Below are 13,540 nucleotides of genomic sequence, written 5' to 3'. Positions count from 1 at the left end.
CCCCCCCCCCCCCTTAAAAACAATATATATACAACAATTTCTTAAATATATATATATATATAATCATTAAATAGAAGCAAAAACGCAATTGATATTATAAACAGTAAATGTAATTAATTAATAAAATAAATATTTATTAACACAAAAGTAAAAATAACAAATGTAAAAACATTTTTTTCAAAAGCATATGAATTTGAATTTTGCTCATTTTCAACAACCAGACAAAACAAACATTGATAAACAGTCAGAAAACAATCCCTCCCAATAAAACAACATAATCGGCAAAAGAAAAAAAAGAAAAGAAAAATAGATTTGAAAACAACAACAACAACTTCACATTAAATATAATGTATTTATTTATTTATTTATTGGCCCGGGGGGCTGTGACTGTCGCCCCCTGTTGACAGCAGCTCACACTACATCCCATTGATGATTGGACGTGATACAAACTATCCGCCTCTTGTCGCTGTTGTCTCCTGTGGTGTGCGGTGAAAGCCAGCCAAAAAGCAGTAAAATGGCGCTTACTTCCCAAGGAACAAAGAAAAAAGTTTGCTACTACTATGACGGTGAGTACCCGTGTGCCTTTACTTTAGGAAACGGACGGGCTTGTGAATGAAATCCGCCACTTTTGCGCCAACAAAGGTCGCAGTTTCTTCCACCTCCTGCTAACCTGGCACGTTAGCTAACCTAGCTAGCTCGAGCCGCCTGCTACTCTCACATCTCAGTGTAACACAGTGCCGCTTAACTAGTCCTCACAGTGTTTGTGTCTTATTAGTATTTACGCAATTCCTCCTAAATCCACCGGCTTCCCTTCACATGCATTTTAAGTCGTTTATCCACCAGATGTTAATACTTAAACTTGATTAGTTAACGTTACTAGCTAAAGAGCTAACAATGGGGATTTGAGGACTTCATTGTCACCGCAATTAACGACACCAAGCTAACATTAAAACGGCTCGTCTTGCTACCTTCAAATGCCGGGTAGTAGGCGCAAAATACGGGTTTAGTCGACGTCAATCGGCTTGAGTAACAAAGCGCCATCGTGTAAATGTAGCTGAGCACTTTGTGTAGTTTCGTAGAGGCGGTTTGACTTCAGTGTTTTGGGTCGCAGGATCATAACCGACGAGCATCATGGAGTTCAATTCCTCAACGACTTTTTCGCTTCAGAAACCTGCTCTGAACAGGAAGTTATCACGTTTGACTGTTTGCTTCATGTTTACATATGTGCTTCTTTTGCTTGCGAAATAAACAAATAATCTAACGTGGTGTGTCTTTTTCAGGTGATGTTGGAAATTATTACTATGGGCAGGGGCATCCCATGAAGCCACACCGAATTCGCATGACTCACAACCTGTTGCTCAACTATGGACTCTACAGAAAGATGGAGATATATGTATGTCAAATTATATTCTCACTAAGTTTTCATTAGCTGTGCTTGTGTGTCTCAGGTATTCATTTTTGCCCTGTGTGTTGCAGCGTCCACACAAAGCCAGCGGAGAAGAGATGACCAAGTATCACAGTGATGATTACATCAAATTCCTGCGTTCAATCCGGCCGGACAACATGTCAGAGTACAGCAAACAAATGCAGAGATGTAAGTTTAATCAAATATATCCTTTGCATTTGTAGAGTATTCTGCACAAGTTTTGAAATCGGCAATAATATGTATTTCTCTGCTGCTGCTTTGCAGTTAATGTGGGAGAGGACTGTCCCGTGTTTGATGGTTTGTTTGAGTTCTGCCAGCTCTCAGGAGGGGGCTCCGTTGGTAAGTTTTGCTTCTCTTTTTAAGTACTGGTCAGACAAAATGCTGTGGTGGACAGTAGTCATCCCATCATTGCCCCAGTAATCTGTTAAATTCAGTATAATCAGGCTATTAATTCATTTTTGTGCTTCAGCTGGTGCGGTGAAGTTGAACAAACAGCAGACAGACATCGCTATCAACTGGGCTGGAGGCCTGCATCACGCCAAGAAGTCCGAGGCCTCTGGGTTTTGCTATGTCAACGACATCGTATTGGCTATTCTGGAGCTACTGAAGTGAGTAGAAGAGCCTTATTACAGCCACTTAAGTACAGGTTTGTTTTGTAAGAGTAGCTGATACTTTGCAGGGTTGATCAAAAGTCTTATTTGAAAACTGATGAGTTGGGGTTTTAGTTATTCTCCTAATCAGACGTGTTTTCGAAAAGGAATGTAGAATACAAAGTCTAAAACAAAGTCCTAAAATGTTTTTCTCATAGGCTAAGTAAAACAATTTTAGGACTTAAATGATTTATTCCACTTTTTCCAGGTACCACCAGAGAGTTCTGTACATAGATATTGACATCCATCACGGAGACGGTGTGGAGGAGGCCTTCTACACCACCGATCGTGTCATGACAGTGTCCTTCCACAAGTATGGAGAGTACTTCCCGGGCACAGGCGACCTGAGGGTAAGCCATGAAAAAAATGTGACAAATTAAAGTAATTTTGTCATATTTGCACAGTGAACTGACATTTACCTTCTTCTCTACAGGACATCGGTGCTGGGAAGGGTAAATATTACGCTGTGAATTACCCACTGAGAGATGGGATTGACGATGAGTCATATGAAGCCATATTCAAACCTGTGAGTAAACAAAGATCTGTTCACTGTGATGTTTTGGTAGTTGAGGTCTTTCTTGATGGACGGAAGCATTTTAGTGAGTGGGTGTTGTTGTTTGTGTAGATCATGGCCAAGGTTATGGAGATGTACCAACCCAGCGCAGTGGTTCTGCAGTGTGGAGCTGATTCTCTGTCAGGAGACAGGCTCGGTTGCTTTAACCTCACCATTAAAGGTAAATTAACAAAGCGGCTCTCTCCTGATGATGCTGGAAGCAACATAGTCTGCAGTTGATGTGGAAAACCATTTAACTTAAAAACCAAATCATTTTCTACAAATGTTTTCCCATGCTGTGTTCTCAGGTCATGCCAAGTGTGTGGAGTACATGAAGAGTTTCAACCTGCCGCTGCTGATGCTGGGCGGAGGAGGCTACACCATCCGCAACGTGGCACGCTGCTGGACATACGAGACTGCTGTAGCCCTTGATACCTCCATCCCCAACGGTGAGTTGTTTTGTAATATCCTATGTTGCACTTAATATATTTAGTCCTGTTTTCTCTGCAGTGGTAATCAAGCACTGTCTCAGTGAGCGAAAACATTATACAATGGATCAGAAATAATTAAATATTGATGAAATTATTGATAAAGCAGTCAGCAAGAACCCTTGAAGTCTTTTTGCACTAATACATTTTTATAATAAAACACATAACTTGTGTAACCTTTACGGCTGGGGATTCTGAACCACTAAAACAGTCTTTAAAATCGCAGCTGGCTCCTTTTTGGTTTAAAAAATCAGAGGTTGCGCTTTAGTCCGGACCAGCAGATGTAGAATTTGATGAGGAAATGATGATGCAGAGAACCATCTTCACTTCACATGCAAGCTCAGTGTGTATAAATGTTCATGCTGTTTGTTTCTTTTTTAAACACTGTAAACACATTAGTGTGGATACATCCAATATAGTATTAGTTTCCAAGCAGGTGAAAAGAGAAGTCTTAAACATTTTAGTACCTTTATGCAAGCATTAAAATGTCTTCATGTTCAACTTGACAGAGCTCCCATACAACGACTACTTTGAGTACTTCGGACCAGACTTCAAGCTGCACATCAGCCCCTCCAACATGACCAATCAGAACACCAACGACTACCTGGAGAAGATCAAGTGAGTGCATTAAATCGGCTATTCTGCTGTAATTTTTTCCGATAGTGTCTGTTGTGAGAGGTTTGTGTCTCACAATGTTTATTATGCATTCCATCCTCTAGGCAGCGCTTGTTTGAGAACTTGCGTATGTTGCCTCACGCCCCGGGAGTCCAGATGCAAGCCATCCCTGAGGACGCTGTGCAGGAGGACAGCGGAGACGAAGAGGAGGACGACCCCAACAAACGCATCTCCAGTAAGAGCCTCCTCATCTTCCTCCACATTAGCACGGAATCTTTAGCATCAGGTTACCCTTTAGAATTCTAATTTAACTCTTTCCTCTGTTAATGTTCAGTCCGCGCTCACGACAAGAGAATAGCTTGTGAGGAGGAGTTTTCCGACTCTGAGGATGAAGGCGAAGGAGGCCGCAGAAATGCAGCCAGCTTCAAGAAAGCCAAGCGAGCCAAGACTGAAGGAGAGAAAGAGGGGGAAGAAAAGGAGAAGAAAGGAGAGGAGGAAACAAAAGGTATCTATCATTTAAAAACCGATACACCTCATATTTATTGTATGTAAATTGTTCTTTTACTTTTTTTTTTCTTACTTTTGATACTGTGTGCTTTTTAACCTGTTTGCTGCTGGAAACTCAATTTCCCTGAGGGAGCCATCCCAAGGGATCAATAAAGTTCTATCTTATCTTATCTTATTTTCCTTTATTTTCATCTCACTACACACATCATTTTTGTTACATAAAGAGATTTTTTTAGTTAATATTTGAAGTCAGATCATCCTTAATATTACAGAGGATGTTATCTGGATAACTATGATTTTTTTTTTTTTTTAATAGAAGTAAAAGAGGAAGAGAAGGCACCAGAGGAGGAGAAAATGGACACATCAAAGTAAGAAAACACTGCACACATGCATTTATTGAGCATATTGTTCATGCAGTGGCTTGTTTGGAGTGTTAATCCTTTCTTTCTCTGGATCCTTTAGACCAAAAGAGGAGTCCAAGACACCTTGAATCCCTCAGCAGCCAGTAATGCCAGTGCAACCGATCAGAACGCAGGATCTTTTTTGGGCAAATCATCTTTCCACGCTGCCGCTGTGGAAACAATGAAGAACTGTATCTTTATAATAAGACCCCACTCTCAGAACGGGACGGGGATCTAAACGTTTTCTAGGACATCTTTTCAACCTTCCCGTTTATGGACTGAGGTCAAGTGTTTTTTGAGTATTGTTTTTTTGTATGCTTTCTCATTTTTTATTCTTAATCTTTTTATTCTATGACACTTGTTTTTCCCTCGTGATGCAACTCTGTAAAAAAATGGCTTAGTACATGTATGCTTTTATATATCTGATGGATTTAATTTATTTAAATCATAGATATTTTTGGCTACTCTGTTTTGTCTTTAAGTCCCAGTTTTGTCATGATGTGTCTTTGAATATGTAGTTGAAGCATGTTTATACAATAGATCCTTTTCTGTAATACATTTGTGTCCCTGGTCTTGCCTGTTAAGGTCCCCGAAAGTGGTTAAGAGGATTGTGCCGACCTGAATATCTTTTAACATAAATTACAGCACTATATTTTAGGTTGTGATTTAGTATGTGTCCTTTATACATTGACATCTTCAAATTTCTGGGACTCTTGCCGCACAGTATTAAACATGTCCTGTCATGTGATTGCTGGTGTCTGGCTTAGATTCCACTGAAATTTGGACTTGGAATATATCCAGAGTATAGTATTTTGTAAAATGGGAAGCAAGACAAACTCTAGAAATAATTTGTTGTATATATTTGTACTTGAGTAAAATTGTTAGTGTCATTTAAATCTGACAGACTCCAATATGTTTTGACCACACTTTTCACACCAATAAAAACTGCCCTAAAAAATTAGATAAGTTTGTTCTGTAACATTTGTCAAATAATGATTCATAAAATGTCTGGTCCGATGAAACGATTCACACATTTAAAAAAAAAAATCTTTTTAATGTCGATACAGCTGACAGTGCTCTGTATTTTAAAGACAAAATCCAATACACACAAACAATGCAACCATTTAAAACCAAACCATTTGTAGTATTTTTATCAGAAACAAATTCCTCCTTTATGGAAAAATAGGGAAATAAAATGCCATTGCTTTTATAGCCTCAAGTCCTGTAAATGTCTTCTTCAGACATGTAATTGTAACAGACACACTCTGCATGACAACTTGACAGATAACTTCTGTTTTAAGCCAAGCGGTTGTAACCTATCCCATTAGGTTTCTCTGGATCAGAGCCATGCACTTTGCGCCACTGCAGTGTCTTCCAGCAGCTCGTCCTGCTCTGCCGGCTCCGCTCCAGCGTCGCTCTCTGGATCTCGCGGTGGGGGTGATGGTGCTGTCTCAACAGCTCTCTGGATACGCACCTGAAACACGTCAAATAAATAGTGTTATCAAAGGTAATAAGGTAATCTAGAAACTCATAAGTGATGAGGGTTGAAAATGGCTACCAAATAGAAACTGAGCTCTTGTATCAGTGCTGGGCTGCAATGAAAACTTAGCTGAGGATGTTATGCTTCATACTTTTTAAAACACTTTAGCTTAAATCGAACATAGGCAAGCATAAGATGGTGTGCCAGAGTTTTAAATATTTTAGCTGTTTTTGGCGAGTTGTGTGCATATGACTAGATAAATGAGACAAAAAAAATTATTTTAAAATAGTTTTGCTTTTGTTAAATGCAGTCCCCATTTTCTTCAAGAATTTCCTGTTGCAAGAAAAAACAAAGTTTTCTTCAACACTAAAATGCAAAACTGAGTAAGTGATATACAAATGGTCATTTTTCAGGTTAAGTTTTCCTTTCAGGTTTAACATCTGATCACAGAGCTGCCCCTTTAGATGGATGACTGGCCCAGTAATATGTAAAGTGTTTCATACATGCATACATACAGAAAAGTAAATTGAATTGATTGATTGATTGATTATGCAGTGTCCGTAACATACAGTAGTTTATGCATGAGTACATTTCAATTTTTATATGCATTAGTGTGGGCCGTGTGCTGATAAATCCACTCATGGTATATAAACCGAGTTACTGCTTATAATGTGTGCCTTTTCAGTCTATTTCAAGCAAAGCATCAACCACAGATCAAACCATGTGATCGTGCACTGAAACCATGTGAGATGAGCGACACTATTACCATTGTCTGTATTAAATTCAATGTAAGATCACAAACACCAGCTCAGTTTTGACCTGATTTATTCCTTTTTTATTGCCGCTGTGCTACTTGTGAGTCTTATTTTGAAATGATAGTTGCTATTATGCAATTAATGAATAAAGTGTCACATAACAGTTTAATATGCGAATTAGTTTGTTGTTAACATTAATATTAAACCTCCAACAGTACAGTACAATATGTCATTCAGAAAACAATAACACAGTGTAAATAAATACACCTCTCCTTTAGTCAATCAAGGTTATAATACAGCATTTTCCCCCTTTGCTGTATGTGTTTTTCATTTGTCTTTTGAAGGTTTTAGAGATTAAACTATTCAACTATTTTTCCCCTTGGGAAAACTGTATACATCATTGCTCTATTTACACTGACTGGCCACTTTATCAAGTACATCTGTTTGGCTGATAAGCTATTTAACCTGTAACAGAAACTCAATGCATTTAGGCATGTAGACATGGTGAAGACGAGCTGCTGAAGTTCAAAGCAAGCATCAGAATGAGGAAGAAAGGTGGTTTAAGTAACTTTGAACATGGCATGGTTGTTGGTGCCAGACGGGCTGCTCTGAGTATTTCATAAACTGCTGATCTACTACGCACAACCATCCTGAGGGTTTACAGTCAAACTTTGTAGCAGATGGGCTACAGCAGCAGAAAACCACAACACCACTTTAAAAGGAACACCTTGCTAGCCAATAAAGTGGCCACTGAGTGTGCACTGATATGCTTAAAACATTTTTTTCATGGTCAAAAAAACAACTAAAGGAATGACATTACAAATCTGCCCTTCTCATGCCTTTTTTTTTGCTTTGACAGATTTGTCTGGTCCCTCTATGGATGTATTATAAGAACAAGATACTGGAAACAAAGATGGTGCTTTTCATTCAGTCCAACGAGAACTGATTGCCTGGCACATAAAGATTTTTTAGCTGCTAGCTTTAATTCTGCATTATGTGGCCCACTGAACCTGCGCAGTAGCCTGCAAGTTTCCACTCGGCCCATAGTCTTTACATTGTCACTGACTTTACTTTTTTTTCTGCCTGCATGAAATCTAGATCTATCAATTTAGGTCTTGCACGCTGATAACAACCCGTGGAAATCAAATATTAACTAAGAGCTTCCAACTAATACACATGTGTGAATTAGTCTGGTCATACCAGTCTACGTGTAACACTAAAACCAGCAGAAACACTGTCTGTGACAGAAAATTGCAGGTCTAGGTCTAACACTGTCAACAGAGTCTTACCCTCCTGGCCCGGGTCGGCCTCCTCCTGCACGGACAGAGGTAGAGGAATGAAGTACAGGCAGCGAAGCAGCGGAAGGAGAACACCATTTCCACCACAGACATGAAGATTAGAGGAACCCATAGAATGATTGTGGTCCCCTGGTTGACAATAAAAAAAACTTCTGATGAATAAATGGTTATATTTTGCAGCAATTCAAGTCAGTATAAAACCATTTATATGTAACTTACATAGATACGGGTGGGGTCAAAGGGGCATTCGTATGTGACGCTGGAAGAGCCGACATCCTTATCAAAATGCTTGCAGTGTGTCAGCAGGCCCCAGCCTTTGTTACTAATGGCTTTCACTACAGAAACTGACAGAGCCAGGGTGCAGGCCACCGCCAAGAGACCTGCCATGAAGCTAATGACCAACAAGACCCACTGCTGCAAGGACAACATGTCAACAGGTTAGTAAGAGAGAACCAGTATGTGAAAGACTTCTCATGCTTTCTAATGCTGGTTGGATGTAAAATCGAAGTGCTGTAGGAATATGGAATCAAAATCATAGCGAGTCAACATTTTGATGAAAGAATATTTAAATTTCACATTTGCATGTTTGTGTATTTTAACTATTTAAATAGATATCATCTAACACATGTCCACACACACATGCACTCATGCAAACACAGAGGGCAAGTTATGACAGGAGCCAATAAATGACACACGTGAGAGCTGAACAGAGGAGGGAGAGCAGTATTTACCAGGATCCTGTTCCTCTTGTTTTTGGATAGGACAATAGCAGTAATCCCACCAATGATTCCCTAAATGGGCAAAGTAGTTCCATTACAAAATGCAAATCATTTACCATCATAGACACAAATGAGACAATATTACTACTCTAATTTAAGCTTTTTAAGGATTTACATGGCATCATTATGATCAGACATGGGGTTTCTAGAGGCAAACTAGTGTATACATTTCCAGTTTGATGATGTGAAACCAATTTTAAACCACCATCAATCCACTGGGAATTATCTGTTTGCTTTTATGGAGGGACACCACATGTGAATAGGGTTTAACTAATAGATATCACGATGCAACATCCAAAGTTGATTACTTATGTTAATACAGTTATTTTTTGTATTTCCAATTTTCTGAAAATGTACGTTTAAATATGCAAATGATTCATTGTCTTTTGAAAATATCTGTTAATTTTTAAGATTGGATAATGCCAAGGTAAGAAATCTTGGTTCATTTTACTGTTTGTTTGTTTTTTTCAGAGGAAATTTTAGAGATCTTTTTTATAACCACATAAATCACAAAATACAATCAACAGCCATAAAAAGGTAGGTTTTGTGGGAATAAAATGCAATAGAAATCCAGCTATGAATGATATATGAACAAACCTTTCTGTAAAAACCTTCAGAATATTGGATAGGAATTAAACTCTTTTATGGCTCTCATACTGTCATAAAAATGTTTTGAGTCATTACAGGTGAAAAGAGGAAAAATAATGAATAAGCTTTCCCATGAAACTTCCCTAGTTGATTACTTACATTAAGATTATTCTTATTTCATTATAGGTTATTTGAAATGTAATGTTTACATATGCAAATTAGGTGTTTTTAATAGTAAATTGAATGGTGAATTTAGCTTCTACAGATGCAAAAAAAGCACGTTTTCTTTTCAACAATACAAGTTTTTGCATCACTTACCACCAGGCCTGCCACAATAGCGATGACATTAGAGATGGCGTACACCATGGTGCGGGCCTGAGAGTGCACGTTGATGTGCCTGAGCACGGCGCCGTGCACCAGCGCTGCAAGAATAAAGTTGACATGGCCCACCAGCACCAGCCCCAGCCCCATCTTCATCAGGGCTTTGTTGTCCTTGAGGTTGGCACAGCATACTCCTAGAGCAAGCAGAAAAGTGTTACAACTATGATTTGAGAGTTGTGATCTTTGCAACAACCCGTTTATTCATTTCAGTCAGGAGAATGTGACTCCAATCCCATATTGAACTATGTAAATACCAGCTGTGTTGACATGGCTGGTATTTACATAGTCTCATATAGGATTGTTGACAGAAACCAACAAAATATACAAGATGAAGTTACTAGAGCCCGACCGATATGGGACTTTTGAGGCCGATGCCGATACTGAATTTAGAGGGGGAACTTCATCATATCAATAACTGATATGGTGGCCGATATAGTAAGTTTTAGATTGTTTTAGATCGATTTTTCACCAGAATCAGAATCAGAAATAATTTATTGATCCCCAGGGGAATTTGCTTTGGTACAGTTGCTGTTGTATAATAATAGAATAGAAAGTTATTCTGTAAATGAAATAAAGGTTTAAAGAAACACGCTACACTAAACATACAACAATATAGATACAAATGCAAGTCTTAAGTTAATAAAGATATGTACAAATAGAAATATGAAAATAGAATTCATTTGAAGTAAATAGAGATATGTACAATAGAATAAAAAAGTTTCTCAAACAAAAAAAACTTTATTAAATAATATTTAACATTGTTATACATTACACTGTAATGTTTCTTGGGAAAATCTTTATTTTATATAGTATTTTCATGTCAATTATAAAGCATAACAATGTTTCTTTTGATGGAAAAAAACTTTTTTTATACGGTAAAATATGGAATAAAATGGCAATCTTAAATGCTGCTAATATCCTTTTACCGTAACATTAGAAAAAGTTCTACCGTATTTATTACGCAACCACAGCTGCCAGTTTTTTTTACCATAAAAACAACATTGTCAGCCAGTTCTTTAAATGATTACTGAGAAAATAAAAAATAAATATGAATAAAATAAATAGCTAAATAAACATAGTTACTGTTCAGTTTCAGTCAATTGCCGACTATTATAAAAGAAAGAAAAGAATAAATAGCTAACACTCATCTAAATCACACCAAGCAGCATTTTCTGCATTATATATTGTTTAAAAAGGTTTCCATAACGACACACATCGGACAGCATATACACCGATAATATCCGTCAACTGATATATCTGTGTGGCTTTAGAAATGACAGTATGTACAGATGTTTATTAAATGTGATCTGAAGTATATAATGAGCTGTAACTGCACTACACTGAAAGCTTGTGTGTGAACCAACTTCATCACACTGTTGTGGTTTCAGCAGAGCTAAATGAAAGCAGGCCAGTGGTTAGCACGCCATGACAACGCTTTACAGTACGTCAGTTACCACATTTATCCCCGACCCCTGCAGACAACGCTGAAGCTCTCACCCACACTGCATGCTGCAAAGCGCTGCAGCTATAGGTGACAACTCAGAGGCATGGTCTGAGGGGGATTGTGTTTCACTGTCTCGTTCCTTCCTCTGAGGGAAGGTGAAGCATCCACTCATAAAGGCCCATATTAGCCCCTCCTGAACCAAACAGGACAAAGCTTTGGGTGGGGTGTGTAAACATTCACCTGGCCTGAGGGGTCAGGGAGAAACAGATATCTGCCCCTGCCCTGCCTCATTCAAGCCTTTAGCAGGGTGCTTTGAACAAAGCTTACCATGTTTTTGGTCATAATATTGTGGGCCTAATGTTTGCTGCCAGTCAAGAACACATAATGACAAACTGTTACTATAATGTACAGACAAGAAGAAAATGTATGCTATAATAGCAGTGGTGGAAGACTTATGCAGATCCCTCACTTAAGTAAAAGTACTAATACCACACTGTGACATTATTCCACTACAAATTATATAGATACAAAAGTATCAGCATCAAAATTGACTTAAAGTAACTAAAGTAAAAGTAGTCATTATGCAGAATGGACCCACTCAGAATGATATATATATTCTAAATATAGTATTGGATTATTATTGATGCATTTATGTAAGCAAGGTAGGGCCAATTTACCTACTTAACAAACTGTTATGAGGTTTAATTAACTTTAAATTGTTCATGCTTTTTCTGTTAAATCTCAACCTGAAAAATCACTAAAGCTGGCAGCTGAAGTAGTTGAGTAAAATGTACAATATTTGCCTCAAAATGTAGTGGAGTAGAAGTATAAAGCTACATAAAATGGAAATACTCAAGTAAACGACACATACCTCAAAATTGTACTTGGTTAAATGTACCATTTCACCACTGTATAATAGTCATAGTATTTTCCTACTCATGTAATAAATGTACAACCCTGATTCCAAAAGAGTTGGGATGCTGCGTAAGGCATCATTAAAAACAGAAATTCAGAATTCATTATATATTTACAGCAGGTTTATCAGTTTCAACATTAAATATACTGTATTTGTACAGTTTTAAATTGAATATATGTCACAACACATGACCTACATTCTGGTATATTTAAATTGAAAAAAAATGTTTTGGAATTGGTGTTGTGCATACACCTTCTTATACTCCAGCATGACTTATTATTTTTTAGTATTTACACTGGGACAGTGTGTGTCATTCTGCTGGGTGGTGTCTGACACTTTTACTGTCTTTAGGTTCAATAATAATAAGATGTACAGTGTGGGAACCATACCAAACTAAAGGTCTATATCTGACCTATTATAAGTCCATAATGATTGCTAGGCAAGCCTTTGCAACAGCTACAGGTTTTACTTTGAATTGAATGTTGTGAAACACCAAGCAAACTAGCAGGTTATTCCCATGTAAGGCTCACACCGAGATACATACAAAGGCTTTATGTGTATAACATAACTTACAACATAGACATTAAACTGAGTTTTGTCATCCAAATACAAGAAAATGTAAACTTTGTTTGCTCCGTTTCCTCTCCTTGAGTCAGTTAAGGACTGCGCAGACCACGCCTAAAAACTTCAACGAACGACATACTAATATATTCTGTCACTTCAGTGAAACGTGCACAAAAAAGTCAACTTACCTAAATTCACCATGGTGGATTTTAATGTCTCCTTAGGTCACATTAGTGGGAAAGCGGTATTAAAGTCATTTCTGACAGCTTTTTGACACTCCGCTGTTGGTGGATCGTTGTCTTCTTCTCCTGCTGCTTACCTGCCGACACACAGGCGTCACCTTCCGCCTACCTGTCCTGAAGCCCCGCCCCTTTGCACGCGCACTGTACAAGAGAAGTTATTTATCCGTTAAAAACACGCGCAAGTCTGTAGCCCTTGGCCTTTGGCAAGTTAAAACAGTGTTTCAAAAGTGGAATTATATTGCCTAGAAATTGTAGTTTTACTTATGTGCCTATGTGATATCATGTGTTATTACAGAATAAGAAACCCAAACCCAGCAGTATATATATATATATATATATATATATATATATATATATATATATATATATATCCCATAAAGTTGGAATAATTTAGTTTTCAGACTGAATTGTGGTTTAATTTCCATTGTGATATGTTTGGAAGATATTGATTAA

At 37.9% G+C, this 13,540-nt stretch overlaps 2 protein-coding genes across 2 annotated transcripts; one reads left to right on the top strand and one right to left on the bottom strand.

The window, feature by feature from the left end:
• Positions 1–422: 422 nt before the first annotated feature.
• Positions 423–5,606, top strand: LOC131988659 (probable histone deacetylase 1-B). Its single transcript, XM_059353839.1, has 14 exons — positions 423–566; positions 1,281–1,393; positions 1,477–1,594; positions 1,691–1,765; positions 1,896–2,034; positions 2,285–2,426; positions 2,510–2,602; positions 2,702–2,810; positions 2,938–3,078; positions 3,627–3,735; positions 3,837–3,967; positions 4,067–4,237; positions 4,556–4,607; positions 4,702–5,606. Exons 1-14 carry the CDS (start codon positions 515–517, stop codon positions 4,727–4,729), a joined length of 1,473 nt encoding a protein of 490 aa, XP_059209822.1. The 5' UTR covers positions 423–514; the 3' UTR covers positions 4,730–5,606.
• tmem54a (transmembrane protein 54a) lies at positions 5,440–13,163 on the bottom strand. The gene is made up of 6 exons (XM_059353840.1): positions 13,034–13,163; positions 9,859–10,055; positions 8,905–8,964; positions 8,393–8,587; positions 8,165–8,302; positions 5,440–6,114 (listed from the first exon to the last, which is right to left on the bottom strand). Exons 1-6 carry the CDS (start codon positions 13,044–13,046, stop codon positions 5,980–5,982), a joined length of 738 nt encoding a protein of 245 aa, XP_059209823.1. The 5' UTR covers positions 13,047–13,163; the 3' UTR covers positions 5,440–5,979.
• Positions 13,164–13,540: the final 377 nt, after the last annotated feature.

The sequence above is a fragment of the Centropristis striata genome, chromosome 16 (assembly GCF_030273125.1).
Source record: "Centropristis striata isolate RG_2023a ecotype Rhode Island chromosome 16, C.striata_1.0, whole genome shotgun sequence".
Classification (NCBI taxonomy): domain Eukaryota; kingdom Metazoa; phylum Chordata; class Actinopteri; order Perciformes; family Serranidae; genus Centropristis; species Centropristis striata.
This window is presented reverse-complemented; position numbering and strand designations above follow the sequence as displayed.